The sequence below is a fragment of the Serinus canaria genome, chromosome 1 (genome assembly GCF_022539315.1).
Source record: "Serinus canaria isolate serCan28SL12 chromosome 1, serCan2020, whole genome shotgun sequence".
Classification (NCBI taxonomy): Eukaryota; Metazoa; Chordata; class Aves; order Passeriformes; family Fringillidae; genus Serinus; species Serinus canaria.
In genome coordinates, this window is record NC_066313.1 from 47,351,740 (window position 1) to 47,366,334 (window position 14,595).

Consider the following 14,595-nt stretch of genomic DNA (forward strand, 5'->3'; position numbering starts at 1 on the left):
AGGTGGAAAACTCCCATTTTCTACCTTTGTTGATTTTTCCTGTGTGTCATGTCACGTTGAATTGCAGCTGGTAGATACATAGCATGATTTATTAACTCTTAAAATATTTTAAAATACTGTAATTAAGACTTTAGTACTTATAATCAAGTCTGGAAGATCGTTTTTAAAATTATAATTGCTTTTTAAATTCTAGTATTCCTGTTAATGCAAAGAAGACAAGCACAGCAAGCAGTGGAGACAACTATGTTACTTTGTGGAGAAACTACCTTATCCTGTGTTTTGGAGTAGCAAAGCCCAGTATTATGAGCCCAGGACACCTGCGTGCTTCAACCCCAGAGATCATGGCTACCACCCCTGATGGAACCATGAACTACGATAACAAGGTGATGTGACCTCTTACAAGTGAACTATTCCTTTAGGAGAATTGTGAGCTGCATCTGTGTGGAAAACCCTATCCTGATGAAAGTATTTCAGTTAGGGAATGTTTTGACATGAGCAAACTGCATAACCGACATGATTAACAACTAGAACATCTGTATGATATGATGTGTTGATAAATATTTGCCAAGAGCTATGATGTTTTCAATATATTGGGTTTTTTTTTTTGCATTCTGGGTGATGTGCATTCAAAATATAGAAGGTCTGAACATGTGTTTTGAAGTCAACTTTAGTTTGCCATCCCCTTTCTTTCTTTGTAGAGCACTGCACTAAATTTAAAACATTAGGACATAAAGCAGATTTCTGAATGCAAATTGTATTCCTGTTGGATATATGCCTGTCAGAAGCAATAATATATAAAATACACTTCCAAGTAGTAGCAACCTGAGAGGAACGGTAGCTCCACAAATGCAATTACTGGAATATTTTAATGAAGCAACAAATAAAGTAAATTGCAATAATCTGTACTAAAGCAAAGAGATTTCCCAGATGTATTTACTTGTTAGGTATTACTGAGATGATTGTCAGGTAGCAGACATCCAGTTAGACTGGTGGATTGATATCCATAATAGTAAAATCATTCCAGCATGTTTTTAAAGTATGTATTGATTCTCAGACAATGTTTGTTTGTAAAAAAAAAGTTGTGTTTGCTTAATAGTGATATCCTGACAAATTCAACAATATTTTAATATATTTTAGGCTATTGGAACTCCATCTGTTGGAGTCTTACTAAAGCAGCTAGTTCCTTTGATGAGACTCGAAAGCATAGAAATAACAGAATCCCTTGTATTAGGATTTGGAAGAACAAATTCCCTTGTTTTCAGGTACTTCTCCACTTATCATATTCTGTTATTTGCCTACTATACAAGTGTTTTATTTTTGCTGTAACTTCAATATATATTTAAAATTTTATTTGCACTTTAGAGCTTCATTTTTATATGTTGAATAAAATATTTATGCTTTTCAAAGGATATTAGATTTTGTTTAGAATTATTTATATTTTTTTGATTTAGGGAATTAGTAGAAGAACTACACCCACTAATGAAAGAAGCCCTAGAAAGAAGACCAGAGGTTAGTTGCGAAAATTTAATGTAGTAGTGTTTTTTAAATGAAAAATTATTTTAAAAATACTAATTCTGTCTGTTTGAAATACAAATACATTCTTTTGTACTAACTAGAAAATTAATTCTGTTTGCAGGAAGAATTTTACTAATTGTATAATTTGAAATAATTCCATTAAAAACCTAGTTAAATTTAAATTCTATCAGTGATCTGAAAGGTACAATATAGCATTCCATTCTGAGGAAAAATTTCCCATCCAATATGGAACCTCCTGATACAGAAATTGCATATATTGGAAATTCGCTTTAAGTATCTGAAAAAAAAATCTTTAGCACAGCTGGGCTACAAGCACATTTTGTAGCAGTGTTTAGATGTGCTTTTATTTTCAGGGCAGGCAGGGTCACCTATTTCAACTTCATAGAATCACAGAATGGCTGGAAAAGACTGAAGTGGTCCAACCTTCCTGCTCAGGCAGGGTCATGCTGGATCGCATGGCCCAGGATTCATTCCAAATATGTTCAGTTAACTGACAAATTCCATCAGAGTTTTCATTATAGTACTCTTTAGTTACAAGAGAAAGTAGTGCTGGAAGGGTTCCCAACACATCTTCCAACCCACACAAGCGAGAATTCTGTGTTCTTAAAAACCTCTGGTGGTAAAATCTGTAGCCTCAGGAAGCAGTTTCCTCACAGGATGTGTCTATGCAGCTAAACAGGAAAACCGTAGGGAGAGCTTCAGTACTGGACTCGAGTTCTGCTCAGTTTTCCCTCCTCAACTCAGTTTTGGACCATTCCATCTGGCTCCAGGATAGAAATCTGAGATGGCTCATGGACAATTCATAATAATTCTGTGTCTGGTAGACATCCACAATCATTTTCATTCTGCATTGCTTCACACCTCAATTCTGTTGTGTGGCTTCTATCCCTATGAAGTCACTGATTTGAAGGTCACTTGTTTTGGTACTGGGCAGAAGGGGAGAAATACATCTTAGTGCAGCCACTTGCCTCTGCATTTTGGCTGTGCACCATTTAAGACAACTTAGACTTGAAAATCCTTTTCTGGAGACATACATATCCAGTGTACCCTCAGGAAAGGAATTGCAAGAATTCAGACGTTTACCAAATGCAGCAAGAGCGAATTTAGCACATGGAATTGTCAGTAGAGGAATGCAAGAACAAGAGACTGGGATGTTAATTCCTGTATTTTTCCTGATATGAATAAATGGGACACCTTCCTGCAAAGCAGTGCCACCTGGAAACCCAGGAGTGACTGTATGGGCTGTGTGGCAGTAGGGATCATGGCAGGCCTCCATGTCAGCAGGCAGGTATCCAGCACACCAGAAACAATGTCCTTGAACATATGCTGTGACTAGGAAGAGAATTCCCAGCATGGCCAAGAGCTGCAGGGATGAACCAAAATGGACATTACACAAGATCCGCCCTGTGGGTGCTGGCACAGAGCTTGCCAGATCACCTCTGACACTGCTGCAGGAGGCAGCTGTGTCTGGTAAATACTGTATTAAAACTGCTTTTTTTCTCTACATGTGCTTCCTGGAACTTTAAAGGTGTAACAGGAGAAAAACAGGGCTCAAGTCAAATGGCATAATAACTGGAATAAAACCTTTGGCCGGGATGCTGCAATTCTGCCAATTCTGGGTCAGAATGCCAGACAAAGCATCATTTTGTTCTCCCACACATCAACTGCTGGCCATGGGCAGAGCCAGAGTTCTAGAAGAGATAAGCCTTTGATTTTAGTATTGCTCAGTTTTGAAGAGCAAAATCTGCATTTTCTCTGAGCTTTTCTTGTTTCTCTGAGTGCAGCACAGCTTTTTTACCTTCTCATGTTTTTCTTGCTTAGGGTTGATACAGAATACAAACAAGTCAATTTAGCCTTTCAGCAAAGAAGAAGCCTTGTTGCATTCACGTCTTTCCAGGAAAGATAGAAGACAGAAAGGACAGCTTTCTAGAAGACAGAGAGATACAATGAGCCATTTAACAACCATGCAGTCCTGTTCTGTGGGAGGGATTCATTACTGTGGGAAAAACCCCTGCAGTCAACACACCCAGTACTGGACTGGAGTGGTGTCTGCTAGGAGCTCACTTGAATGTGAGTGATGGTGTCCTGCAGCATTGCCAAGTTCAGGAAGAGCTAATCACTTAGATACCTTCCTTAGGTCTGGATATACGTTCTGCGCTCTAGGTGCCTCCAGCACCCAAACTACATGACATTAAACTAACATGAATATCCCTGTTACCTGAAGATAACATGGGTTTTTTCTACAGGAATCTTGAATATTAGTTATTTTTATCCAGTATTTCATTGTTTCAATTCCACATTTTCAATAAGTACAGAGGCAGTTGTTATATTTTTCCCAAGAATACTTACAAAGATAAAAAATTGATCATATTCAGCTCCTTGCTGATGTAAAAGCACAATGATATTGTGCAATATCCAAAAGTACTCGGGTTCCTTTGTGAAGAAAATTCTTGAACTGGAATTCTTAAATCTCACTGTGATACTGGCATTTCTGAGGCTGCTGGCTTTTAATGTGTACACCTATGCATATAAACATGATTGTTATTTTAAATTCCAAGAACAAGAAACGTCGAGAACGACGAGATCTGCTAAGACTGCAGCTACTGCGAATTTTTGAACTCCTTGCTGATGCTGGTGTTATAAGTGACAGGTAGGACTATCACTCTTCATAAATACTGCTTTTTTTATGTGAAACAATTTTCAGTCTTTGCCACACTGAGATTATGTCAGTATGTTTTTTGAAGAATTGTTTGGTCTATCAGATGTGGAGAAATTTGCATGCATTTCTGCAGAAAACTGTAGCATAACTACTCTGTTATTCTATATTAATGTGCAACTTTCCTTTATGCTAGTACAAATGGAGCCTTAGAAAGAGATACACTAGCCCTTGGAGCCTTGTTCTTAGAGTATGTTGATCTGACTCGCATGCTTTTGGAGGCTGAAAATGATAAAGAAGTTGAGATCCTTAAGGATATGAGAGCACATTTCAGTGCAATGATTGCCAACTTGATTCAGTGTGTTCCAGGTATGGAGCTAAATCATGCATTTAATATAAGTATTGGAAAAGTAATTTTTTGTTTCTTTTTTTTTGTCTGTGCTTTTCTTTGTCTGTGCTTTTGAATTTTCATATAATGAATGTAAAGTGTAATGCAGAAAAAGAAAATGTTCAGAAGTCTACTAAGATTGAAATAAAAATGCCAATAAAGCTTGATGAAGCTTGTAATAGTCATGTCTAAGAATCACCTCTTTAAAAGCCTAGCAAAGAAATTGTCTGTGACCTCCAGGGACTCCAGTTTTCTTATTATTATTTTCTCCCATCTGACTTGATTGCCAGACTCTTCATAAACTCAGACAGACCTTAAAAACCACAAGTACGTGCAGACAATGAGCAGTCTTAAATGCAGTGACAAACTTGCCCAAGGTGTTGAGACAGTATCCCATGTTACCTGAGTCCAGTTGTATCACAAAGATTTATCCAATTGATTTCATGCTTTTTGTATATTGCAATATCACTTCAGAAATATAATATAATTACATTAACAAAAAGCAAAAATATCTCTTCAGAAATATAATATAATTACATCAACAAAAAGCAAAAAAAAAGCCTCTGCTTTAAAGGCCGGAATGTAATTACTGGAAGATGAGGTCTGAGGCTTTTTTATCTGAATGACTTAGGTAATTCAGCTGTTCAGAATGTGTACCACATATTTGTCATAAACCAGGAGCCACCAAGTTTCTGTTATTTATTGTCCCTAGCTATTACTGTATTAGAGACACATGTATTGTTTAGACTCAAATTTAAAGAATTGGAAAAACCAAGTAAATATTTGCCATGAAAGGAATGCAGGAAGCAGTGAAAAACACTGATTTTATAATTAGATCCTCAAATGCTTTTTTCCTATAGTCAGGTGTACATGTTTGTATAACTATACATTAATTCAAAACTGAAGGTTCTTAGAAATAAGATGCACCTTACTCACTTGGCTAGATTTTTTAAAGGGGCTTAGATACTTTGGAATAAGTGTATGCTGCACATATAAAATCCCTTCTCCTTTTGTAGAAATTTGAAAATCATGTCATCATTGTGCCACATGAAGGTGTATTTAATATTAACAAATCGCAACTATTTCTATTTCTGTTCACTTAGTTCACCACAGGAGATTTCTCTTCCCCCAGCAGAGCTTGAGGCATCACCTGTTCATCTTATTCAGTCAGTGGGCAGGACCTTTCAGTATTATGTTCACACCCCTGGACCGTTACAGTGACAGAAATCACCAGATTACAAGATATCAGTATTGTGCATTAAAGGTACTGAAGTTTCACTGTGCAAACCAGTAACAGCAGTTTTTTCAGTGAAAATACGAGTCGTTGGGGGGTCTATTTCATTTTGCTTTAAAGAAATTTGAATAGGCATATTTGATGCAAGCTTATATGCTCATATGTGAATGTACAGTGGTATCATAGAATATAGCACTGAAATTAAATTATTTTTCTTTGTTGACACTTTTCAAGGCTAATTATTTTAAAAACCAGAGTGCATTTTGACATTTTACTTAGCTGTTCATTGATGGGTTACCAGATTCAGCAAGGAGATCTTAGGCCCTGAAGTTAGATGTAGTTTAGATGCAGTACCTCAGGACGCTGAATCTGTACCAATGTTACAACTCAGGAGTGCCTCCCATGCTTGCCTGGAGGCATGCTCAGCAATAATGGACTTCTGTGGCAAAACTGGTTGCAACTCCCCTGAGTGAGTAAGCTGGGAAAGTAATAGCTTATGTACTTATATAAGCTGCACCACTTGCTGTAAGACAGTTTTAATTTTTGCAGAGGCATACTATTGAAACATCTGAGTGTATTTTAGTTGTTTTTGCAGCTTGATTTGTGAATATTGGGTAAAATGACAAAATAGATCTTGAAGATAGTACTCCCCCCAAAATGCTTCGAGCGTGATCTGGAATCCAGTAAAATCTGTAACAAAATAATTATTGAATTCTACCAGTCAGTCAGCTGTTACCATTTTCACCATAGTTCCCTCCAAACAGAAAGCAAGTGGCAGTTCTGCCACCTGAAAACTGTTAGCCTGGCCTGAAATGATTCTGAAAGGTTTGTTGTGCTGCTTTTGGTGTGAGTGAAGTTCCATGTGTTTCCAGGCCATGTCGGCTGTGCTCTGCTGTGGACCTGTGTTTGATAATGTTGGCCTTTCCCCCGATGGATATCTTTACAAATGGCTCGATAACATTCTGGCTTGCCAAGACTTACGTGTAAGTACTGACCAAAATGCCACACTGAAGGGCAGTCACTCGCTGTACTGAGTGAGCCAAGAGTTTGTAAAGTGTTTTCTTTCTTCTTCAAGAACATGTAATGGATTATTCTTGCCATTTTCCATTTCTGTGAAGATGGACTTCAGCTTTGTACCTACCCAGTCATAGTTCTGTGTTTGTAGCTGACTGGACTGCCTCTGTGATTGAGGAGGAGTAGACTGGTGATTTATATCAAGTGGAGAGAATGAGACAACTCTCACTTTCCCTTTTGGTATCTTGCACTTTGTCCTGCTGTTCTCCCTCAAACTCTCATTCCAGCACATATAACTCTGCTAAGGAAAGGTAAATAGAAGAACGTAAATAAATGCATGTGATGCAGCTAGAGGATAGAGGCTGTGGGAATGGTAATGGATTAGGAAAAAAAAAAGGTTGAACAATTTAAAGATAGAATGAATAGCTGCAGAGAAAATCCTTCAGAAATTACTTGGGATTTTGGAATGTTGGTAGGGACAGAGCTATAAAGATATATGCAAGTGATATGCAGTTTCTACAAGCAGTCACCTACGCTTGGTGACAGAATATTAATAGGCATTGGTGTTTGGTGTGCCAGCACTACCCTGTACTGAAGGAATTCCAAGCCTTAGTTGTGATTTGTTGTAGCAGTGGTGCTACCAGGATTAAGGGATTCACAGTCTGTAGGGAGAGTTGTTAGTTTGCTTGATGTAGCTGGATTAAACATACAAGTTTTCAGTCTTGTAAAAGGTATTTTTCTTTGTCTGCCTTGCTTCTGTGTTAGTCAAAAGGATAAATGGGAAAGGTTGTCACTCTGTGAAATTCACATGAAGTAGGAAATAGTTAACAAGTAAGTTCATTGATAGAAAAGGAAGTAGCCCAAGAACACTTAGCAAGTATCTTAGATTTTCCAAAAAATTCTTTGGAAAATTATGTTTTTTTTCTGTTGTGCCCAGTTTTGGAAAATTTATTTCATTTATGTAGTCTTTGTACATAGCACTTTTTCAAGTGATGAGTATTGAAACCTGAGTCACATTCTAACTCTGCTATCCCTAAAATAAATTAATTACAAATGTTCTGATTGCTTCTTACATATTTGAGTTTTCCATTTTTTGCCCTGTTTTGTCACTCTGAGAATTTTAGAGAATGAACATATATGACCCCACCAATCATGTTTTGACATTTGCTCAGGTTCACCAGCTTGGCTGTGAAGTTGTGGTCCTGTTGCTAGAGCTGAATCCTGATCAAATCAATCTCTTCAACTGGGCAATAGATCGATGTTACACAGGATCATACCAGCTTGCCTCTGGGTGTTTCAAAGCCATTGCAACTGTGTGTGGGAGCAGGTATTAATTAATTTATTAATCTATGCTTTCAAATGTAAAGAAAACTGGAGGTTCTGCTCACTGCATTGTTAGGAGCTGTTGGTCACACACATATATTCTCAAACAGTTTTTGGGACTGTATAGCTTGATTTTCATGGATCTGAAAACAAAGTGATGTGCTTGGTGGAAGATGTTCTTACTATAGGTATATTTGAAATCTGGGGAGTTTTGATGCTATTTTGCTCAGAAAGATACAAGCAAAGCTACAACAGTTTTATTTGGATGTAGGTCATAAATCCGGTTTCAAGAGATTTAGCATGGGTTTTACTTTAATTTATAAAAGGAAAAATGTTTTCAATGTCAATAGCTTGAAAGTCATTATTTCCACTTGTCATTATCTTGAAAGTCATGTTCTTTTTCTAAACTGGCTTTCATTTGATTTGTTTAGTTCCTTTCGTGTCAACTGGTATCATCATCACTGCTAATGCTGAGCAAGCACAAGCTACATGAAGAAATGAGTACAAATATTGCTTTTGTTTCAGGCCTTCATAAAACCCTATCCCTTTTTTTATTTTCAAAGACAAAATTTATAGAGAAATTAGATAATGCAGTAAGTTGCATTATATTAAATTGTGAAAATTTACTCTTCAAAAAAAATTGGCAAGATGTCTGATCAGCATAGAGAAATACTCAATAGAGAAATAATTGGAATTTGGAAAATCAAAACTGTTTTGTTCTCGCAGGAACAACTAGACTAGAGACTGCATTACATGGAGGTTTTTAGAAATATGAATGGAATTTGGTGTTGACAAATTCAGTGATGTTAACAGGGTTTTTGTTTTAATGAACACAGAAACATTGCAGTTTCAGCCAGTCTTTTTTCCTCAAATTGTGTTACCTGTGCCACTGTGATCTAAAAATTATTCATTTCCATTCTTGCAGTAAAAATTGAGAGCATGATCTTTATGATTTATTTTTAATGGAAAGTCCTCTTTCTAGCAAGCTGGGAATTTTTATTAATATTTGAAAGCTTTTAATAGTTTTTCCTTTATCATTTATCAAAATGTATCAGGAGATCACTGCTTAAACTGCCTGTAAAATGAGCAACAATTGATGATGTCCATCCAACTTTTTACAAAGAAGCCACTTCCCTTCATTTCTTTTCTTTTTGTATTTGTTTTTTAAGCAGTGGAAGGGCAAAGAGCCAGTTACAGAGCTTGGCTTGGAGCTAGTATATGGAATTACCAAGACTGTCCCATGCCACAGATGTATCTGCCATATTATAAAGTCCAAATAGGCTTCCTGCAGCCATCCAGGAGCACTGTAGCTGACATCTGGGGTGATAAATTGATGGTTCACAATTCAGTCAGTGCATTTACAAATCATCAGGAGAAAACAGCAGCCTATTTAGTGCAAATCCAAATATTGTGATGTGGGATTTACTCCTCTGACAATATTCTCATTAAGTTAACACTTTGATATGTTTAACCTTAAAATTGACATTGACCTAATGGATAGCAGAATTTTTGAAGCAGTTCTTAATGTTTACTCTTTGAAAGCAATTTTCATAGAATTGCCTAATATCTCAGAATGTTCATGTCAGAGATAGTGTCCTTTGTCCAAAGGGACTATTTTAATTGCATCTTGGCTTAAGAAATTCTTTATCCCTGGAAATTTTCATGCTCTCCATTTTCTTTCATGGGCGTCAGCCTGTCCTGTAACCAGTTTATGCTATAAATTAAAAGGAATTGACAGTCATAGACACAGGTATTCCATTTCTCATTGTGGGTAACTCAGTGCATTCCTAAGCATTGGTCCAAAGTAATTATAAATAATCCTTTCTTTCTTCCCATTCACCAGATGGTCCTTTGATCAAGCAGTGTGTATTCATAAGAGCTCCCTTTCCCATATTCTGATGGTAGAAAAGAAAAAAGAAAGACGGCATTCTCTTTAGACCATATCACAGAGTAAATCAGAGTGAATATAATCTGCATTCCTCACCAGCATTCACAAAAATGTTCTGTTTATTCTTCTAGGAACTATCCTTTTGATATTGTGACGCTTTTAAATTTGGTGCTCTTCAAGGCATCTGACACCAACAGAGAGATTTATGAAATTTCCATGCAACTTATGCAGGCACGTATCAGCTACTTATTTTTTCCTCCTATCCTTGGAGACTTTTTTGGTGAACCTCTTATAAAGTACTGTTATTTGAACATTCATTTTGTTTTGAAAATAAACAATCAGTTTTGTCTTGGCTATAAAAACTTACAAGAATATTTATGTGAAAATGAATGTTATTGTGTCTTTTCTATTTGGAGCATATACTCTGAAACATTTGGAGCTTTCTCTGACAGCTAAACTTCAAATGCTGATATTTCCTGATTTTAAAAATTTTTATTCTCATTCCCTTTTTTTTTTCTTTTGTCTTTTATAGATCCTTGAATCAAAGCTTTTTGTTTATTCAAAAAAGGTATCTGAGCAAAGACCAGGCAGTATCTTGTATGGGACACATGGTCCATTGCCACCTCTTTACAGTGTCTCACTTGCCCTTCTTTCATATGAACTAGCAAGGATGTATCCTGAACTTACCCTTCCACTTTTCTCAGGTACCTGTATTTATTTGACTTATTATCTCCTTTACATTTTTTTACAAATGCTAGACTGCTACCATTCTGAACCACAATTCTGTTTATAAATTTAGCGTGACCTGGTTTTATTCTGGTTCAGGTCAAATCAGATTTAGGAATCCAGTATATATTTCCTAGAGGTACTCCCACAAAGTACAGAAACCCTCTTTAGGGACCCTGTGCCACTTATGTGACCTTGGGGTAACTTTGAAATTACAAGTGCCCTGAATGAGGTAAAATGACACTGGCAAACTCTACTATGATGGGTTCTCTTGTGATTCTTCTTATGCATGGATTTACATAGATCACCCTTGTGAAGATTTATTTTGTCATTTATATAACATGACTTTAACTTTGGGCAGATTGATTGCCTGTGTCCAGTTCTATCAATGATTCTAATTATTCTGAGTGATCTCTACCTTTTGTTATTTGCCATATCTGCATGTCTCAGCACTTTTTTAAATTTTACCAGAAATACATATTTTCAAGATTATTGAGAAAAATGTTAAAGAATAAGACCTGCAGGAGCACCAATCAGAATCTGGCCACTGTGAGGCTATTCCTGGGAACAATGATGTTTTGAGACATATCTATCTGGTTTAATCAATCTTATGTGTTGCTCTAGTTTTTAAATAGCAGAATGCAAATATTTGTAATTATGGGAATTTTTACTGGCTCTTAAAATCCCTTTCTGTTGTTTTTATTCAGTCTGTAGGGGCTGGAGGGAGGGTAAAGAAACAATACATCGCCCTTACATTTCTCAGTACCCAGGATACCATGAGTTATAAATAACTGGTGTAGGGAAATTCTGATGGCTCATTTGTCATTGAGCAAATGACAATGCTGTTCATTATCTCTGTTATTGCCTGCTCATGTTGCTGTGATGACTGTGTCTATTTAAAAATCTCAGATATACCAGATATGACAGTCCAAGTGAGATATCCTTTCTGTACATCTAGAATCATAAGGAGGAGAGAACAGTGTGTGTCTTCACAATTTTTAAAAAGCAGGGAGTAAGTAAAAAAAGGAAATGTTTGCTGTGCTGATTTTACAGAAGAGTTCTGGTACAGAGAGATAATGTGGTTCACTTTGGCAGGAAGCTGTATTTCTTATCCCAGATTTTCCAAACCCCTTTGCCTTACAGTGCCAGGTTTTTTTTGGTTTTTTTTTGTAAACTATATAAAGTGCTGTATACAAGCATTCCTGAACTGACAGCCAGCTATGAATTTCATTGACATTCCCACAGGAAGTAGGATCTCAATATAGGCAAGATTTTTTTTGTAAACTCAGTATACTAAGTGCCTTAGTATTTAAAGTATAGCTTAGAAGCCTGGAGGCCAGTGAGGCATTTGTAATCTGCAGAACACTTTTGTGTATTCTCCAGAAGCTCTTGGAATTCTAGAGTAACCACCAGTAACTGAATGATCCTTTTTCTTCTTTACTGACATCCACCTTACGTAATATATAACATGGCACAGTAACAGCAATGTTATATAAGTAAGCCCACCCTGAGTTAGTTATTTTGGACAGAGACATGACCAATTGCTTGCTCTTCCTGAAGTAATTCCATGTTTCTCCTCAGGAAATTCAAGAACATGTTTTTTATGCTTGTAGTGTGCAAAGTAAAAACCATCAGGTAGTTTAACAAATGTCAGAAATGTGATTTAAACAGTGTATTTAGGGTTTAGATCATAAATTCATATGCTGTCCTTTTCAACTCTTACTGTTTTAGAGGTAAGCCAGCGATTTCCAACAACACATCCAAATGGAAGACAGATCATGCTTACCTATCTGCTCCCATGGCTTCATAATATTGAACTGGTGGACAACAGACTGCTCCTCCCTGGCTCCAGCCCTACCACTCCAGAAGATGAACTGAAGGACAAGGAGGGGGAAATAGCAGTCACAACTGGACTAAAAGGCAATGGCTGGGGCTCACCTGAGGCCACCTCCCTGGTTCTTAATAATCTCATGTATATGACAGCCAAGGTAAAAAAACAAATCAAACAAAGAAACTAACCTGTTAAACTTCTGTTTCTTCCCTCCACTACCAGAAATTTTACACTGGAACAGTTTGTACCAATCAAATAAAACCCACTTAATTTTAGGATTACTTCTTAAATTTACAGTCCTCAAGACTTTTATGTTCTCTTATGATTAGTTCCTTCTGTGGATCAGAACCTAAATAGTTCTAAATGGAGTTAATGCTCTGAAATCTGTCAGGTAGCTGTTTAAAATACTGTTTTGTAACTTTTCACAGCATTTCACTGGGGTTTTTTTGCGTGAGAAAATGTTCTAAAAGAGTATGTTTTAGTTTCAAAGTCTGCATATTTCAAGGAATGTATGTCTGATTCTTTGCAGTATGGAGATGAAATTCCTGGACCAGAGATGGAAAATGTCTGGAATGCTTTGGCCAACAATGAAAAATGGAGTAACAATCTTAGGATAACTCTGCAGTTCCTCATTAGCTTATGTGGTGTTAGCAGTGATACCATCCTTTTACCCTATGTAAGTCTTTGCACTTTATTTTATTTACTGCTGATTACACAGGTTGTAGTGAAGGATACAACTATTGCCTGCAGAAAATTAATTTCTGTATCAAAACCAAGAAATACCAACATACTCCCCAACACACTGTACAAAATTAAGTGGCAGGAATAGAAGTGCCAAGAAACTGAAATTAAAAAAGGAAATTGAGTAGTTCAGATCTGAGCCTGCAGCAGCAGAGCACACCCCATTGCAAGTGAGAGGTGGGTTTCTCTCAAGCCAAGAGAAACCTTGCATGTGAATGGGGACAGTAACAGAGACTGGCCATAAATTGCCAAAAAATGCTACATCCTTTTCTTTAGCAGACCAGAGCTTTCTGTGGGGCATCTCAAGAGACAGAAGACAGTTAACCTTTATAAGCTTACCATATCAGCTTCTGCCTCTGCATGACTAACATAAATTATCTAACAGTTGCTGCAATGTGCAACTCAAACTGGGCTGAATATTGTTATTATTCAAGTTAAAATAAAATCAGGGCTGTCTGAGAAAAACAGGCTACTTCCATTCCCATGTTCCTTATTGCTCAGTTGCTGACTGAAGCAGAATCTAAATTTAGTGAATTTTCCAGCCCAATTACAATATGTTTTTTTTTATTAGTTAGCCTCTTTCCATTTATTTCCCTGAAATAAATCTGAAATTTATCTAAAAAGCCTCATAAACACACTTCATTCACAGTTGGTGAAATAATAGTTTGCCCAAGGTGTTTATAATGACTGCTATAAGAAGCCCATAAAAGTCCTCAAAATGTTATTGTTGTACCACAGGCATCCCATTTGTTTCCTTTCATTTGTAGGGTTTACTGTTCTATATTCTCAAATCAATGTATATATATGCCTACTAGTCATAAGTAGAAAAATTTGAAAGTGAAATTGGTGTAAAAAAAATGCTCAAGGTTTATATGAGAGGAAAACTAAGGGGTTGATCTGAAATAAGATCTTTCCCTCAATTGTTTCAGAGGCTTTCCATTGTGTTGATCATGCTTTCAGCAGGAGGGTAGATGAGGGACTTCCCAGCTTCTTTCCAACCTGCCTCATCCTACAATCTATGACAGGTTTGGGATTAAGGTGGTCTCCATCTATGGCAGAGAACAAGTGGAAATCACCTGTTAGAGATAAGACAGAAAATGGGGGCTGTTTTACCCTCATTTCTGACAGCTTACAGAAGGGACAGGGGCAGTTTTCTGAGAGGAAGGAGTAGTCCTGTGCTGACTCCAAATGCAGCCTGACTGGAAAAGCCTGATAACCCTGGCACCTCTTGCCCAGAAGCCCCTCACATACCTTATCC

The 14,595-nt window shown here is 36.9% G+C and overlaps 1 protein-coding gene across 6 annotated transcripts in view; it reads left to right on the forward strand.

Annotated features, from left to right (window-relative positions):
• Nucleotides 1-14,595, forward strand: part of FRY (FRY microtubule binding protein) — a 224,273-nt gene that overhangs the window by 149,226 nt on the left and 60,452 nt on the right. For all 6 annotated transcript variants that reach the window (XM_050978471.1, XM_050978466.1, XM_050978479.1 and 3 more), the window contains 12 exons: nt 194-383; nt 1,138-1,262; nt 1,452-1,509; nt 4,095-4,186; nt 4,389-4,561; nt 5,684-5,844; nt 6,687-6,797; nt 8,001-8,155; nt 10,171-10,270; nt 10,572-10,743; nt 12,497-12,753; nt 13,126-13,272. In XM_050978471.1, coding sequence (XP_050834428.1) covers nt 194-383; nt 1,138-1,262; nt 1,452-1,509; nt 4,095-4,186; nt 4,389-4,561; nt 5,684-5,844; nt 6,687-6,797; nt 8,001-8,155; nt 10,171-10,270; nt 10,572-10,743; nt 12,497-12,753; nt 13,126-13,272 — 1,741 coding nt within the window. The remainder of the gene's footprint in view (nt 1-193; nt 384-1,137; nt 1,263-1,451; nt 1,510-4,094; nt 4,187-4,388; nt 4,562-5,683; nt 5,845-6,686; nt 6,798-8,000; nt 8,156-10,170; nt 10,271-10,571; nt 10,744-12,496; nt 12,754-13,125; nt 13,273-14,595) is intronic.